General features: G+C 49.6%; 8 protein-coding genes across 8 annotated transcripts; 4 read left to right on the forward strand and 4 right to left on the reverse strand.

Annotated features, from left to right (window-relative positions):
- Positions 1-39: 39 nt before the first annotated feature.
- B9G98_01931 (hypothetical protein) lies at positions 40-1,254 on the reverse strand (the record flags this gene model as incomplete). Its single annotated transcript, XM_024808488.1, has 1 exon — positions 40-1,254. One exon carries the CDS (start codon positions 1,252-1,254, stop codon positions 40-42), a length of 1,215 nt encoding a protein of 404 aa, XP_024664256.1.
- A 75-nt stretch (positions 1,255-1,329) lies between these two features.
- Positions 1,330-1,893, forward strand: B9G98_01932 (Transgelin; the record flags this gene model as incomplete). The annotated part of the gene is made up of 1 exon (XM_024808489.1): positions 1,330-1,893. One exon carries the CDS (start codon positions 1,330-1,332, stop codon positions 1,891-1,893), a length of 564 nt encoding a protein of 187 aa, XP_024664257.1.
- Positions 1,894-3,224: 1,331 nt separating this feature from the next.
- Positions 3,225-3,632, forward strand: B9G98_01933 (Mitochondrial import receptor subunit tom22; the record flags this gene model as incomplete). Its single annotated transcript, XM_024808490.1, has 1 exon — positions 3,225-3,632. The coding sequence occupies one exon, from the start codon at positions 3,225-3,227 to the stop codon at positions 3,630-3,632; it is 408 nt and encodes a 135-aa protein (XP_024664258.1).
- A 140-nt stretch (positions 3,633-3,772) lies between these two features.
- B9G98_01934 (Acid protease) lies at positions 3,773-4,987 on the reverse strand (the record flags this gene model as incomplete). Its single annotated transcript, XM_024808491.1, has 1 exon — positions 3,773-4,987. The coding sequence occupies one exon, from the start codon at positions 4,985-4,987 to the stop codon at positions 3,773-3,775; it is 1,215 nt and encodes a 404-aa protein (XP_024664259.1).
- A 923-nt stretch (positions 4,988-5,910) lies between these two features.
- Positions 5,911-9,138, forward strand: B9G98_01935 (hypothetical protein; the record flags this gene model as incomplete). The annotated part of the gene is made up of 1 exon (XM_024808492.1): positions 5,911-9,138. One exon carries the CDS (start codon positions 5,911-5,913, stop codon positions 9,136-9,138), a length of 3,228 nt encoding a protein of 1,075 aa, XP_024664260.1.
- Positions 9,139-9,264: 126 nt separating this feature from the next.
- B9G98_01936 (Phosphatidylglycerol/phosphatidylinositol transfer protein) lies at positions 9,265-9,765 on the forward strand (the record flags this gene model as incomplete). Its single annotated transcript, XM_024808493.1, has 1 exon — positions 9,265-9,765. One exon carries the CDS (start codon positions 9,265-9,267, stop codon positions 9,763-9,765), a length of 501 nt encoding a protein of 166 aa, XP_024664261.1.
- A 74-nt stretch (positions 9,766-9,839) lies between these two features.
- B9G98_01937 (Iron transporter FTH1) lies at positions 9,840-10,937 on the reverse strand (the record flags this gene model as incomplete). Its single annotated transcript, XM_024808494.1, has 1 exon — positions 9,840-10,937. The coding sequence occupies one exon, from the start codon at positions 10,935-10,937 to the stop codon at positions 9,840-9,842; it is 1,098 nt and encodes a 365-aa protein (XP_024664262.1).
- A 317-nt stretch (positions 10,938-11,254) lies between these two features.
- Positions 11,255-13,930, reverse strand: B9G98_01938 (Oligopeptide transporter 2; the record flags this gene model as incomplete). The annotated part of the gene is made up of 1 exon (XM_024808495.1): positions 11,255-13,930. The coding sequence occupies one exon, from the start codon at positions 13,928-13,930 to the stop codon at positions 11,255-11,257; it is 2,676 nt and encodes an 891-aa protein (XP_024664263.1).
- Between the last annotated feature and the right edge of the window lie 1,606 nt (positions 13,931-15,536).

Raw genomic sequence — 15,536 nt, forward strand, 5'->3', positions numbered from 1 at the left:
ACCTTGATCGGTCGCGGAGAGCCTCGTGTGTGGTATTTTTCACCATAAATTGTTGACCTGGTTTCTCATCGCCTGTGTATCGTACGGATTGGCTGCACGGCGAAAAGGCGGTGGTGGTGCAATGTCGTAGTCATTGCCTAGTGTGACGGGCGCAGCCATTGCGGTGGGACGAGCATAACCAGTGTTGGCCGGCGATAGGTTCTGAGGTGAGGATCGCGAAACGGAGTTCAAAAACTCTAGCCCCGTAGGCATAGGCGACAGATTTTGAGGCGAGGGCACGCTCTGGTAGCTGGGCGCAGGATACGGCTGAGACAGCATTGCAGCCTGCGGAGCTAAAATCTGAGGGGACGACTGACGTGCGGCGTTGGGGAATGCAGGAACTGGTAGCTGGCCAGTGTGGTTTGGTTGCAAAGCAGAGCTTGCCACTGCCGATAAGGAGGTTTCAGGGGCAAGAACTCCAATTTGCACCATTTGCGTGGGGCCAGTCATATTTGGTGTCAACCGACGGGGCGGCGGGGCCGGAGGGACAACGGAAGTGCCATGAACAAGGACGCTATCTATATTGACCTGAGCGAAATGGGAATTGGGGTTGATTGCAACGTCAGGCTCGTCTTCTTGAGGTTTCTCCAAAATAGGAGGAGGGGGAGCAGACGGAGCAACCGGTAACTCAACGCCACGCTGGCGTAGCAGCTCTTCCATAGACCTTTGGGCAGCCTCAGCGACTTGCGGCGGTCCCGAGTCGAACGTGACTCGCTTCTTCCGGTGGCCATTGCTCGAGCCGGTGGTGGCCGGCTTACCGATCATCAGAGACATAAAAGTGTCAATGTCTTTAGCGCCGCCAGAAGTTTTTCTAAAGGGATTCGATGTGACTGAATCAGGCGAATCGCTTCGGTCGACTCCCTCAGATGCCTTGCGCTTGCTCAAAATGCTGCGAGGTTTCGGCACGGGCGCCGACACGAAGGCAAGCTCCTTACGCAAACTGCGGCCCTGCTTTGCATGTCCACACAGTCTCAAAAACGCATAGAACTGAGCCGGCTCAACCGTCACCATCTGGCCTCCAAACAGCTTCAAAATGCGGTTCTTGTCCAGCTCACTGAGGCCGAAGTTGTCCACAAACGCCATCGCATCGTTCACCGCAATCGTCTCGCCCCGCTTCCGCAAGAGAAGATCCGTGTACCACCGCAGGTACGTCTTGGTCTCTGCTGGAGACAGAGCCAGTGCCTCTACCGTCAAATTGGGCGGAAGACTCTCCATATGTTTGATTAGGCTGCTAATCGACAAAGTTTGGCTCGGCTGAGTTATCAGCGCCCAAAACGGTCCCAACCCCAAATGAGCGAGGAGTGCGAGTGGGTACAGTTAATTACGGAGATTGAGGTTAGAGACGTGGAGGAGCTGCGGTCTGGAGTGGTGCTGTGTGCTCTGATTGAGCGGCTGCAGCCTGGGTCTGTTCCCGGGTCTGTGATCCGCCACGCGAGCCAAAAGCCCCAGCTCCCGCCGTTTACGCAGCGGGAGAACATCGCAATGTTTTTATCGGCCGCCGCCAAATATGGCGTGCCGGACCACGAGCTGTTCGAAACCGAGGATCTGTACGACGCTCGCGACCTGCTCGTGGTCGCCAGGGCTCTGAGGTCGTTGAGCCGCCTGGCCCACAAGAAGAACCCCGAGATCCCGCCAATTGGGCCCAGACTGGCTGAAAAACATGTCCCTCCCAATTTCTCATCCGAGCGATATGCAGGGTGGAGCGAGCAACAATATGGGCCGATGAAGAGCATGATTGACGGCGCTCAGAAGCTCAGGAAGTCCATGAAGGAACGGGAATCAAAAGAGACTCCGGCTGGGCGGCCCAAGGTCCCGCCTAAACCAGCCAATCTCAAAAGCAGTCGAATCAACTGACCCGTGCAGCCCGCTTAAATGGCCCAACTTGTGACCCCGCATAACTAAGCATAATCATATAGATGGACATGGAGAGTCCGCCACCTGATATACCTGCTGTAGAGGGCGCTAGTGAAAGTGACAAGCTTGAAAGCCCTCCAGCAGCCGGAACGATTGCTGAGGAGATTGACTGGTGGTCGCTTGACTACGAGAACCTCAGCAGTGAGCTCACCTGCCCGATCTGCCAGACGGCGTTTGTTCAGCCAGTCACTACCAAGTGCGGCCACACGTTCTGCCAACAGTGTATAGAAAGCACGCGCAACTCAGCGCTGACGTTCACATGCCCCGTTGATCGCAAACCTATTTCCGGCTCAATTGATCGCAGCCCTTACCTAGTTTCTGGGTTAGTGAATGATCTGATTGTGACCTGCCCGAATGCTTCCAGAGGATGCACATTCAAGGGCAAGAGGTGGCTGCTCCAAAGCCATATCGAATCACACTGCCAGTGTGCCAGGGTTTTTTGCAAACCGCCATGTGACAAGTTAGTCGAGCGGAGACACTATGTCGAGGGCCAGTGCAGTCATATCATTATTGAGTGCCCTAATATGTGTGGAATCACGCTGGCCGAGTCAGAGCTCAAAACCCATCTCAACACAGTCTGCGACAACCAGCTGGTTCAGTGTCCCGACTGCCTGATTGAGCAAACGAGAAAACAGTCCAAAGAACACTCTCTGCAATGCGAAATGGCAACCGTACACTGTACCGGCGAGTCCGCTGGCTGCAAGTGGCAGGGCCGTCGCAAAGATGTTGGCAGCGGAGAGTCCCACATTAGCCTATGTCCGCTAGCCATGGTTGCCCCGATCATAAACCGACAAAGCCGGCGCATCGAAACGCTGGAAAATGAAAACAGCATTCTCAAAACACATTTCGAGCTACTACGACGGCAAGTCAGAGACTCTCCTCAACAGGATATGCATTTAATGATGGAGTACGAGCGAGTCCGCCACGAGCTGGATCATGTGCTCTCGACCACCGAAAACCATGTGAAGCAGCTCATGATGGTGGCCAGAGAGAACGTCCGCATCACCGAAGACATTGCCTTCCTTCGCAACGGCCTCAGCAGCCTCCGCCATCAAATGCATTATCTCAACATGGCCCAAAGACGAACTATGTTCCCCATGGCCAACTTTGTGCCCCCCAACCAACAAGAGAGAACCGAAAGACCTTCCGATGGACCCCGTCATGATATTAAATTATAATTTAAATACATATTCCACCATGCCCACCCCGCGCCCGATTCGCACATTTCAGGACATCGATTATGTAACCGGACTTCAAGTTTTTCAGAAACCATGGTTAAAGTCGAGTTGGTTGAAGAAGACGTTAACGTGCCCGTGCAGGAGCCCCAGGTGTTTGACGACAACGCCTCGAATGTGAGTGATGACGTCTATGACGACGAGGACGAGTTCGATATCAACGAGACCCTGGCCGAGCGAGTGGCTGCCCTCAAGGACGTTATTCCGCCCCAGCTCCGGGCCAAGCTCTTGTCCACTTTTACCAGCCTTTCTGATCTCGTGCAGAGCTCTGTCAACTTTGGCGGCAAGTCTCTCTGGGTTATCACTTCTTCCACCCTTCTACTAGGTGTGCCTCTTTCTCTGTGTATCTTGTCTGAGCAGCAGCTCATGGAAATGGAGAAGGGCATGCAGCTTGGCGACCCCAACTCGGTTCTCGCTCCAGAGGCGGAGGCTGGCGTTGTCTAAATGAAAACATACTGGTAAACACAACTTTATAGGCGCATGTAAATAGCTACAAATATTCTGTCAAATATGGCTAGAGGTAACGCTGGCTGCCCAACAAAGTCACGGAACGAATAGGAAAAAACCGATCAAAAGTACAAAAACTAGTAGCCTTGGTGAGTGCCGGGAATAATGTTACTGACAATCGCTTCGACCTGAGGGGCGGCTCCGTTGTTGCCGAGGGCGGCCTGGGCAATGGCGATCTGCTTGTCGGTGATATCATACACCAGGTACATGGAGCGCAAAAGATTGTCGCCCATTAAAACAAAGCCGTCGTTGCTCGACTCAATGCCAAAGTAGCAGCTGTTCTGGGGGAACACAACCGTAGCCAACATGGGGTTCACGAACTGACTTATCGGCCACAAGAACTGATATGCGGGAACATTAATGGTGACGGGTCCAAACTCTAACGCAAGACTCTTGGTAACATTGCAGTCGCAGTAATACTTCATGCCAATAGCAAATGAAGGGTTAGCGTTGAAGGCCACTTGCATAGCGCCAACAGTGCCCGAGTCAAAGTAACTCAGCGACGTACCAGAGTCCAGAACTGCAGTCTGGGGCTTGGAAAGCAACTGATCCTTGCTACGGCTACCAACACATTTCATGCCTTGAAGAGTAACACCCAAGTGATGAGGGTGCGTGATGGGGAGCACAGCAAGGCCCCCAACGTATCGAGAGTGGTCAACACCGCCAAATAGAATCGTGCCGTCTTTGGAGTTGAGATCATTCATGTAAAGAGAGTATGCGGCCTTCTTGATCAGGCCCTCAGCTTGGAGGCGCAAAGGCAGGTTCTGGTACATGAAACCATTCTTGACGGTTGCCTCAGCGTCAGGACGGCCAATACCAACAATACCCTGGTTGATTTGGCTCACTTTGGTTGCTACACCAATGGAAAGGCTTTGGACTTGTGCGCCACCAATCTTGAGTGAATCTGTGCCCCAAGTACCTGATGCTTTGCCAATACCATACTGGATGCTCCATTGAGTATTATTACTCTTATACGTCTTAGAGGCAGAAGAATCAAAGCGAGTCGTCTTGGCCCTTGATCCCGAGGTCTGGGGTCCGAAAACCCATGTGTCAGATGAGCCTGTGTCTAAAAGCAATGAAATTTGCTGGGCAGGGCTACCAATCTCAACATTCGCCGTATAAAAGTATCTCTGGTTGGCTAAAACATCTGTCAAATCAGTGGCTCCACCACGAGCCCTCAATTCGTGGAGCTCGGTCTTGTCAACTGCAACCTTAGATACGTCGACGCGGATCACACCATCAACGCAGAGACCTGTTGCGGCCAGCGTAGATAACGCAAGAGAAAAAAGCATTAGCATTATCGACGTATGTTAATTATCCGAGCTGAAAACCACCATCTCTCAATATATAGTAATGTCAAGATAACCTTTGGTGATCATTTAACAAAGTTCGGTAAAATCACTTGGTCGGGGGTCGTGAACCGACTATATCTATATGATGCATCAGCGCCAAGGGTCCTAAAACACCGGGTCGATATCCGAGATCGGCGAATAAAAAATAGTGGGCTTTAATTTATTTCTTGGCCTGTCTGGTTATACCTCAGTTCGTATTTCTCCCTCACAGGGTTTAATCTGCAGCGTTCACTAGTACATCATCCTCCAAGTATGATGGCATTGGGTGAGTAACTTTAAACTTAACTCGTAATTAAACCCAAGTTTGATCTTGCCTTGAATATTCTGTGGGGGGTTTCATCAATTGCTTGAAATATCGACATGTGTTTACGGACTTGGAAACACACCCTCTCTCACTACCACTCCAATTACGCAATTAGAATTGTTAACTATAAGCTATTTCTAGATTAATCACACTCACCATCATGGTTTGCATCCTTCCAGAATTTTAAGTTTCCTTTGGCACCAGCAAACATCGCTTTGCACGTTTGCCGTCTGCTGCGCATCCGTAATGATGATACTTGTGGGACTGCTTGCATATTTCGTAAATATCTTCTACACCAGCTATTAATGAACAAATACGTACTAGATATCTTTATCTTTTCCTATAATTCCAAAGAAATGTGTGATACTCACATGGTTTTTACCTACCAGGGCCAAACATGTCAATTCGCTTAGATATAGCTCCAGAGCACAACTGTTTCAACTGACAGGCATCAACTGCAATACATGTCACTGTGTGACAATAATATTCTTCAGCCCATATTCATGCGCCAGATTCGTATATATATTGCCATGAATATGGACTGAAAAGTCTTTTCAACATGCAACAGTTCAATTACTTGCTCTTTCTACTATCAATATGTTTTCTGCCTCTAGCAGAATGTGGCTTTTTCTGGAAACTCAAGCAAGTCACCGTGACTGTTACAGCTTCTTGTCCCCCAGCCTCTAATCCCACATGTGCTCCCTGCCCCACCACCGTGACCGTTACGTCTAATAGTCCGTTTTTATCGTCAACTGAGCTGGCTTCTACGCCTAGTGGCACCGCCCCCGGTCTCACCAGTGGTCCCAGCTCACCCCAGTTTACTGGCCCGACCTACCCTTGCGTCTCCAACATCCCTCAAGGACTTAGTTACTACGGCACCGCACAGCAGTGTGCAGCCTATTGCAACACTGTCGTCTCGCGAATTAATGCCTGTAATGGTGATCAGAGCTGTATTTGTGGCTTGACTTCTTTCGAAGTTGCCCTATATCAGTGCGAGATCTGCCGAACTTACTACTTGAATTCTGAGGTTACGCCCGATCAAAATGTTTTGCCTCCAGTCCTCAGCAGTGTTGACACTTATTACAAATGGTTCATTCAGCAATGCAATTACGCTACACAATCTGCTTCAGTCTGCTTCCCGGCTTCTACCCCACCAGCGACGGCAACGGTTACGACCATTATCCCAGGTACTACTATCCCAGGGTACACAAGGAGTGGAACTGTTATCCCTGGGACAACTGTTTCAGCTATGACAACTATTATTACCGTTTTCCCTGGTGTTGATGTGCCCGGTTATACGCAGCCAGGACAGGTGCTACCTGGTCAGACCATTCCTGGTTACACTCTTACTGGAGGTGAAAACTCACCACTAACTATTACCAGGACGTACACAAATGAGGTTCCGCCAATCACTGTTCCTGGAGTTACTCTTGGTACAGTAATAATCCCTGGAACTACCTGGGGAACAACCCAGTACATTACAACAACTGTGACTGGCCTACCTGGACAGGTGATCAGCCCGCCGGCTTTCCCACCTATCTCTCCCCCAGGTTTCCCCACATATCTTTTGTCAACTTTGTACAGAACAGTACCAGGTACCACAATTCCTGGAACAACAATCCCTGGTACCACAATTCCTGGAACGACAGTTCCTGGCACTACGATCCCGCCGCAGACGGTTCCACCACGAACAATCACCGTTCTTGTGCCCACTGGTATGCCTACAAGTGGTACACCTGGTGAGAACACAACGCCAAACAGCCCTGAAAACACATCTCCTGGCAGCCCTGGTGAAAGTCAGACTGTCACCATTACTCGTATTACTCCTGGTACTACGATTCCTGGTACTACGATTCCTGGCACTACTGTCCCTGGCACTACGATTCCTGGCACCACCATTCCTGGTACTACTATTCCTGGCACCACTGTCATTGTTACGTCGGTTATTCCACCAGGTGAAACACCTCCTCCAGCGGTCACCACAGAGTCACCTCCTAGCAGCCCTGAGAACACATCTCCTAGTGAAAGTCAGACTGTCACCATTACTCGTATTACTCCCGGAACCACCATTCCTGGTACTACCATTCCTGGCACTACTGTTCCAGGTACAACTATTCCTGGCACCACGATCCCTGGTACCACTATTCCTGGTACCACGGTTATTGTTACATCTGCCATTCCACCAGGTGAAACACCTCCTCCGGCGGTCACTACAGAGGCACCTCCTAGCGGCCCTGGTGAGAACACACCTCCAACTGGCCCTGAGAACACATCTCCTAGTGAAAGTCAGACTGTCACCGTTACTCGTATTACTCCCGGAACCACCATTCCTGGTACTACCATTCCTGGCACTACTGTTCCAGGTACAACTATTCCTGGCACCACGATTCCTGGTACCACTGTTCCTGGTACCACTGTTATTGTTACATCGGTTATTCCACCGGGTGAAACACCCCCTCCAGCAGTCACTACAGAGTCACCTCCTAGCGGCACTGGTGAGAACACACCTCCAACTGGCCCTGAGAACACATCTCCCAATAGCCCTGAGAACACATCTCCAACTGCTCCTGAGAACACATCTCCCAGCAGCCCTGAGAACACGTCTCCCAGCAGCCCTGAGAACACGTCTCCTGGCAGCCCTGGTGAAGGTCAGACAGTTACCGTAACTCGCATCATTCCTGGAACCACCATTCCTGGTACTACCATTCCTGGTGTGACATCGCCTGGCAATACGATTCCTGGCACCACTATTCCTGGCACCACGGTTCCTGGCCAAACCATCATTGTGACATCAGTAATTCCGCCAGGTGGCATGGTTCCCCCAGCACTGAGTACAGAGAGTCCAGGAGCTCCCAATCCTACAGGCACGCCTGCACCTCAGCCAACTGGGACTTCACCCGCTGAGACTCCTGGGACTACTCAACCTCCTGAGACCTCTGAGACTCCAGCTCCCTCTCAGACTGTGTCTGTCTATACCTCTGTGACCGTATTCCCTGGTTTTACTATTCCGGGTACGACCATCCCTCCCCGCACTTTGGGTGGTGTCACTGTTCCTCAAACAGTGCTTCCAGGAGTAACCCTCCCTCCACAAACCATCACACAGGTTATTACCGAGATATTTACTGGTCCACCCGGTGGCTTGGTTCCTCAAACAACGATTCTGCCACCAATTACTCTCCCCGGACAACCTGGGTTCCCTGGACTGACAATTACTGGTCACGTCATTCCGCCCATCACACTACCAGGAATCACGTACAATGGAAACACTATTCCTGGAATTACACGTACGTTTACGATCCCTGGATTCACAATTACTGGTGAGAATGTTCCTGGTGCGACCGTAGAGGGTACAACGATTCCTGAGGTTGTATCAACTGAACAGCCGGCAACCACACCCCCCGCAACTTTCCCCAATATGCCGCCTATTCAATCGCTCATTCCTCCCAAGCAGTCTGAGACCATTACTACAGTGCCACCTATTGCTACGAACTCCATCCCGACCTCGTCGCTTTCAGTGCTGACTCGTAGTGATATTATCAGTGTCATTACCCAGACACCGACCATGACAGCTCAAGTGAGTCCCACTGGTCCTTGCAAGCCTTACGGCCCGAACAATAAGGTTCCTCAACCCGTTTGGGGCTTCTGTGTGAAAGGCTGTTTTGTTGATTTCAACAGCTGCCTGCTGAGACTGGGAATCTTTGGCAAGCTAACATGCTTGCACGAGCTTGCTCAATGCAAGTGCGCCAACGGCCTGAAAATTTGCTGCAACATTATTTCATATCTCTAATAAAGCTATAGTTTTCCCTCCTTACTATTACGCTCTTTTAACTTCGACCCCCAAAACGTCCCCCTCCCCATCAAATCTGCAGCCGCCCGCCATAAATGGCCTGCTGCAGCTAATCGTCCCACCGTTATGATTACTCGCGTGCTTGCCACCACAGCTCTGCTAGCGGCGCGAGTGCTCGCTCAAGACGAGCAGGTGTTTAATATCGTCATTGAGCAGGACAATCGTGAGATTCCTGGCGACTCGCCGATTGAGTTGTGCATGGCTTCGGACGAGCAATTGCTGGACATCGAAAGCATTGTTTTGGACCCCAACCCGCCCGAGCCCGGCGTCAATTTGACCATTTCGGCCAAGGGCACGCTCAATTCACCCGTGGTCGAGGGCTCCTATGTCGATATTGTCGTTAACTACGGTTTCATCCAACTTATCCGCCAGCGCTATGACCTCTGTGAGGTCCTGGGCAAGGTGGAGCTCGAGTGTCCTCTGGACAAGGGCTATCTCGAACTCACTCGTGAAGTGGCCATCCCAGAGGCAATCCCCCCTGGCCTGTACTCAGTATCTGCGCAGGCGTTCACAGACGAAGACGAACTGCTCACTTGTTTGCAAGGAGAAGTCACTTTCGATATGTAATGGTAGGCTAGACAAGTCATAAATTGATTTTAACTTTAATTCATAGACAAAGAAAAAGGAGAATGGTTGTTACGTTAGCTCATAAGTGGTGTGTTACTGTCAATAGAGTCGCCGCGGCCAGTAGCGGCAATTGACGCTCTTTGCAAAAGGTCGCGATCGAGGTCGAGGTCCTCAGCCAGTTTGGCATGGGTTTTCTCTTTGTGCTGCATGTAGATGATAAGGCAGATAATGAAGATCCAGTACAGGTTGTACGAGGCCACAGAGCCGTACGTGGCTGAATTCTGCCAGCCCAACAAGCCGTTGAAGATCATCCAGAAGCCATCGGTTTCGGGGTTGCAACAGTTGACGTGCCAGACGGACTTGGTGATATCGTACGAGCCTGGGCCCGATCCGCTCTCGGAAACATCGGAACCGACTTTGGAAATGAATTGGTGCATCTCATAGAACCAGACGCCGCGCGAAAGCAGACCAGCAGATATCAGATAAAGGAAGCAGGTGGAAAAGATCAAAAAATACTGTATTGACAGGTGACTCCCGGATTTGTACATGAAAAGACCAACCAGAGATCCAGTGGCGATAGCAGTAATGACTGCAAGTGGGAATGCACTGCTGGGTTCAGAAGCGCCCAGACCTCCCAAAAACATGACCGCCTCTAGACCTTCGCGGAGGGTGGTGACAAACGGCAGGATAGCCATGGAATATTTGCGGCCGAAATGCTTGAACTTGCCTTTAACGCCCGTATATTTCTGTGGGAGCACATCAGCATCACGCTCCAGGATGACCTGGGCCAGCTTGCGGCGCCATTTGGCCTTTAGGCGATTGATACGCAAAAACTTAAGGCCCATAATGGTAATCAACACTGAGGCAAAGATACAGAAAAAGGCCTCCCATAGTTTCTCTGTGCGATCCCACAAGTTTTCACCAACCGTGTAAAACACAAACATGAAAACCGCACCTAGCAAGATACACACAAGAATGCCAAACGCAGCTCCCGCCCAGACTTGACGCCGCATTGTCCTGTACGTCCGCCTTGCGTTGTCGTCGAGCTTGCTGATGTCGCCGAACCCGGTTTTGAGAAAAGAAAGCAGGACAGTCACAATAACCGCTGTCTCCAGAGTCTCTCTGAACACCAGGAAGAAGACCTGCAGCGAGAAATAGTCAGCAAAAGTCATTGTAGACGATTTGAACAGAATTTAATGTGACCAAAAAGTTTTTACCCTCGCAGATACAAACTTGTTAACCTAAAGGTAGTGGCGGAATTGAGGTTCGAACGGAAGGACTGTCACCCTACACCTCTTAGTCAGTAGACTCGGAACCCAAACCTGCGCTCCTGCTACTGATTGCAGAGTGCTGTACGAGCAGCGCGAGCACGTGCGGGTGAAGGAGAACTCAAAAAGCAGTCGGTGTTGTAGCAAATAGAGTTGTTGCTTCCTGGATTATGTAGTTGAAATAAGATAGAATAATATTAAACATGTACAATGTGTGTTGGTTAAACCTTGTATTCGCCAGGACCAGGACCAAAGTAGCCCCTCTCCGGGATAGGCAGCCAGCCAGACGAGCCATCGCCATCGACGCCAGCGTAGGGGACATCGTTACCCCACCAAGAAAGCTCCTTCGGATGGTACTGTACAGAGAAGAAAATGATAATCAAACTCAAAGCCGATCCTGCGGTCAAAGCAGCGGAAAGAATGTAGTTGTACTTCTCGAACCAAGCCAAGTAACGAGTGCGAATAATGCGCATGAAAATCAAAGACATATACCAACTTGGCACAATCATGGCCAAGTTGTAAGGTGCAAAATATTGGAGCATACCGAAGATGATCAGATTAGGATCCATATAGCGCACGTAACGTCTGGCGGCGGGGACGTAGCGGTCCAAGAGCCAGAAGGGAATAGGAACACCTGCACCGATGAGGAAGCACCACTTGAGCACAGGGTACAGAGAGTCGAATACACGCTTGGGTCCAATCACACCCCAAAGAACAGAGGCAGCAAAGTATGTAGTCTCGTTGGGGCAAGTGAAACGAGAGCTGTGGGCGACAGCCTGGGTACAAATGCCCTCAATGTTGGAGATCTGCCAGTTCACGACGCCAAGTACAACAAAAGAGGCGAGGAAGGACGAAGTGATTTGAGCACGGAAGGTTGCCCGAGGAGGAATCTTGGCGTAGTGTCCGAGTTTCAGATCCTGCAAGAAATAGATAGCCTGCAAGTTGATATTAAGACCGAATGCCTTGATAATCATCAAAGCAATACCCCGACCTGGAAGGGCATAACCGGCAATCAGCTCAGTCAATACGTTCAGACTGAACATGGCATTGGTCTGCGCGTACAGGAAGCCAATGGGCACAAGGAAGAGAACGCCGAGGCCCAAAGCGAAGAAGATACCCCAGACTGGGGTCTCGGTGGGCCAGCACTTGATAGAGACGATACCAAGAGCTATAGAAGTCAACAAGACAGCAACATACCAGTAGAATGGTGTCTCGGGGTACTTGTGCATCATCCGGCTCTGAGCATCGTTGAAGCCTTTAATACCTTTACCACGGAACATAAACATGTCGTACACCTCCTTGAAACCTTCAACCATGGGACGCCAATCGTAAAGCAACGAGCGGACAAAGATACAGGTGTAGGCAGCAAAGAAGGAACCGTAAACAATGAGGTTGGCAGCACTCCAGTAGGGAGGAGAGTACTTTTCGTACTTTTTGGCGTCAAACAAACTGTTTCCAGAAAGAATCAGAGAGACATTGTAACGTTTACCGGTGTTGTCGTAGATGTGATTGTCGTTAATGGGCAGATAACCAGTGTAGTACATGTTGGAATAGTACACAGCAGGAATGAGAACGCAACCCGCCAAAAGAGCACCGACAAGCTGGGTAGTTTGCGAAAAGAAAGGTGTGATCAATGGGGTACTAATTTGCATAATAGTCCAGTCAAAAGTGGAGATTGGGTTAACACCCAGGCCGGAGGCGGAACCAGTGATGGCAGCCAAGTTGAAGTTACTAGGGGCAATCCACGTCATCCAGTTGAATGTGGACAAAAACTGCATCAAGTAAGAGGGTAGCCATTGGTATAGGAATGTGCATCCGAATACAATGCCAAAGAAACTGTAACGGGGGATTTTCCAGCCGTGAACCGATCCACCAGTATCAGGAGTCATCAGCGAACGGTTCAACGCCAAAGTCGGGAAGTTTGCCATCCACAAGTTGTGAGCAGGGTAAACCAAAATTGAGCGCATAAGACCAGCTAATGCAAAACCCATGAACTGGGTAGAGAGCAACAGAGTAATCTGGTAGCCGGCATCAACCCACTTGTTACCGTAGTAGAAGGGCATTTTCTGAACAAAAATCTGCGAGTTGATGTATGCCAGCTGTGCTGTGACGTTGAACATGAGAGTGACAAGGACCTGTTCCTTCGGCGTCCAAGGGCCCGGATTCCAACGGAACTCATGGTTCCAGACCTTGAAGCCCCAGTCGGGCATGATGTACGCCCAAACCCAACCACAGGGCAGAATGAGCAACTGGAATAGAGAAGCAGGAATAGAGAACTGCGGGTTACGAGGCTCAAAGAACTGATTCACGCCAGAACCAATAATAACCCAGATGAAACCCAGGACGTAGGCCCGGGGAGTCTCACAAAGCTCGTCCTCGTTATCGTAAGGGTCTGTGACAGCACGAACCTCAGGATAAGGCGAATGGTAGTAGATGAGCGCAGCATGAGCCTTCATAGCAAATTCGCGATCATACTCAGTCACCCGAGGAGCGACATCCTCGTCGTTGAGAAGAGACTCTGCAAGCTGGCGAGTCGAATCGGGAAGATTACGATCGTCACGGTGCTTTTCGAGCGTATCTAGAAGAATCTCACGTGCTTGGTCAACAGTCATTTCGGAAATTTTGTTGTACATAAACTGCACGTCCGTCTCTGGCAAGCCAAACTCAGCCATCTTGTTAGCGACCGCACTGAGCTCATCGCTATCCAGCGACTTGGTCTCAATGTGTTCGCTGAATTTGGTGTCACCTTTAATACTTGTGTTGGCCATGGCTTCTAAAAGCTCAGCTTCTTTTTCTTGCTGGCTTTCTCCATGCTTGTAGTCTTGTTCGGTAGCATCCTGGAACCCACTGGGGGTCACGTAACTTGTGAGATGGAGATCACGAATCTCTTTCTCCATATCTTCTTACTACAGCAATACCACTGGCCTCCGTTTATTACTCACTATATACTAGCCATTCAAACGCGCGGCATTAGAATATGCAGCTAGATATGCCACAGGGCAAGGTTGCATGGCACGGCACTGTCGGAAGCTGGGACTGAAAGCTACAATACAGTGCTGGATTCTCATTTCCAAACTTAAACCTTGGATATATTAAGAGCCTATTTGATATATTCTCTCTAAATTCCCGAAAAGATCTGTAGAGCCATTTTCCATGGCCTCTGAAGATCACACGACCTTGCATATCTCCTAACTGGCAGCTATTGCGTAACCTGTAGCCTCTGCCGCTACCGATATCGGACCTGTAACGGGACTCTTGGACGTTCTCACTTGAATTGAAGCATAGTTTCCCGATTAGTACGAGGAAATATAGAATTTATGATTAATTGTACGAATTTTTAAGCTCCTAATACATTTTCCACCTTTTGTTTGCCTGGATGATGTTCCTGCATGACTCAGGGGGAAAAACCAAACGATCGACGGAACCGCTTCAAGAGCGTACGTTTAACCAAGATCACCAGTGCTATAGATGAAGTTTCGCTTGTCAGGAGAACGCCATTGATTGAACACATAGCTCTATTTGTGTTAGATGTGCTATGGGGATCGCTAGTGTGGGTATGTGGGGTTGACTCATTGACACCGCACGGCACTAATCACTTGGCACAGCTGTATGCAACTGTCCGCATACTTCATGCAAGAGAGCACTTACCTAGCAACCCGTGTGCTTTCTTAGTTTGAAGATGTTTTAAAAGTGTGTGGGCTTCTGAAGTAGTCGGTTCATATTTGTGAATTAGTCGCGTCGCCTCGCAGTCAATTTGTCTGCCAGTTACGAGCACGTGTTTTGACAGTGAGAAAATCTGACGTGCGATTAGACCTTTTACATAAGCAATCGGTAGAAAATGACAAAAAATTGCCTCAAACCGGATTCGAACCGGTGATCTTAGCATTACTAGTGCTACGCCTTACCAACTTGGCCATCAAGGCATTCGTTAATATTTCAATCCAACTGACGTATTCATAGCCAAAACGTAGCAGTGCTTGAAAATAGTCGTCGTTACTGTGACCACAAGTGAATTATTTAGCAACTCGACAGATTTTTATTGCTTCCTTTGTAGCTGGGCTGGCAGTGTCGCCATTGGAACTGCAAGTTTGGCTTTTAATCGGGGATCCATCAAGCATACACGGAGCTAAGCACACTTTAGGGGAACTAAATCATCTTTATATAATTTCCAACCTAAATATCCGCCTTTATAAATCAGCTTTCAATGCAGGAGGTTTTCCACATTTATATAGAACATGAACTCGCCGCTGCGTACGGGTAGACCAACCAGAACTGGTATGCCTGGGTACCTCATTGTACTTTGCATGCCTCCTGGGCTGTTAAAAAAATTGTTTAACATGCAGAAAACTCTGAGGTAAACATTATACAAGTAGAAATATTGGCTACACACTTGACAAAAACTTGCAAGGTCAAGTAGGCTACCTACATGCATACATGGTCTGAATAGCTGTACGCCTCACAAGCATATACTTCATAACAGGCTATCTGGCCTCTAAATCAATG

The sequence above is a fragment of the Wickerhamiella sorbophila genome (genome assembly GCF_002251995.1).
Source record: "Wickerhamiella sorbophila strain DS02 chromosome Unknown contig3, whole genome shotgun sequence".
Taxonomy (NCBI): domain Eukaryota; kingdom Fungi; phylum Ascomycota; class Dipodascomycetes; order Dipodascales; family Trichomonascaceae; genus Wickerhamiella; species Wickerhamiella sorbophila.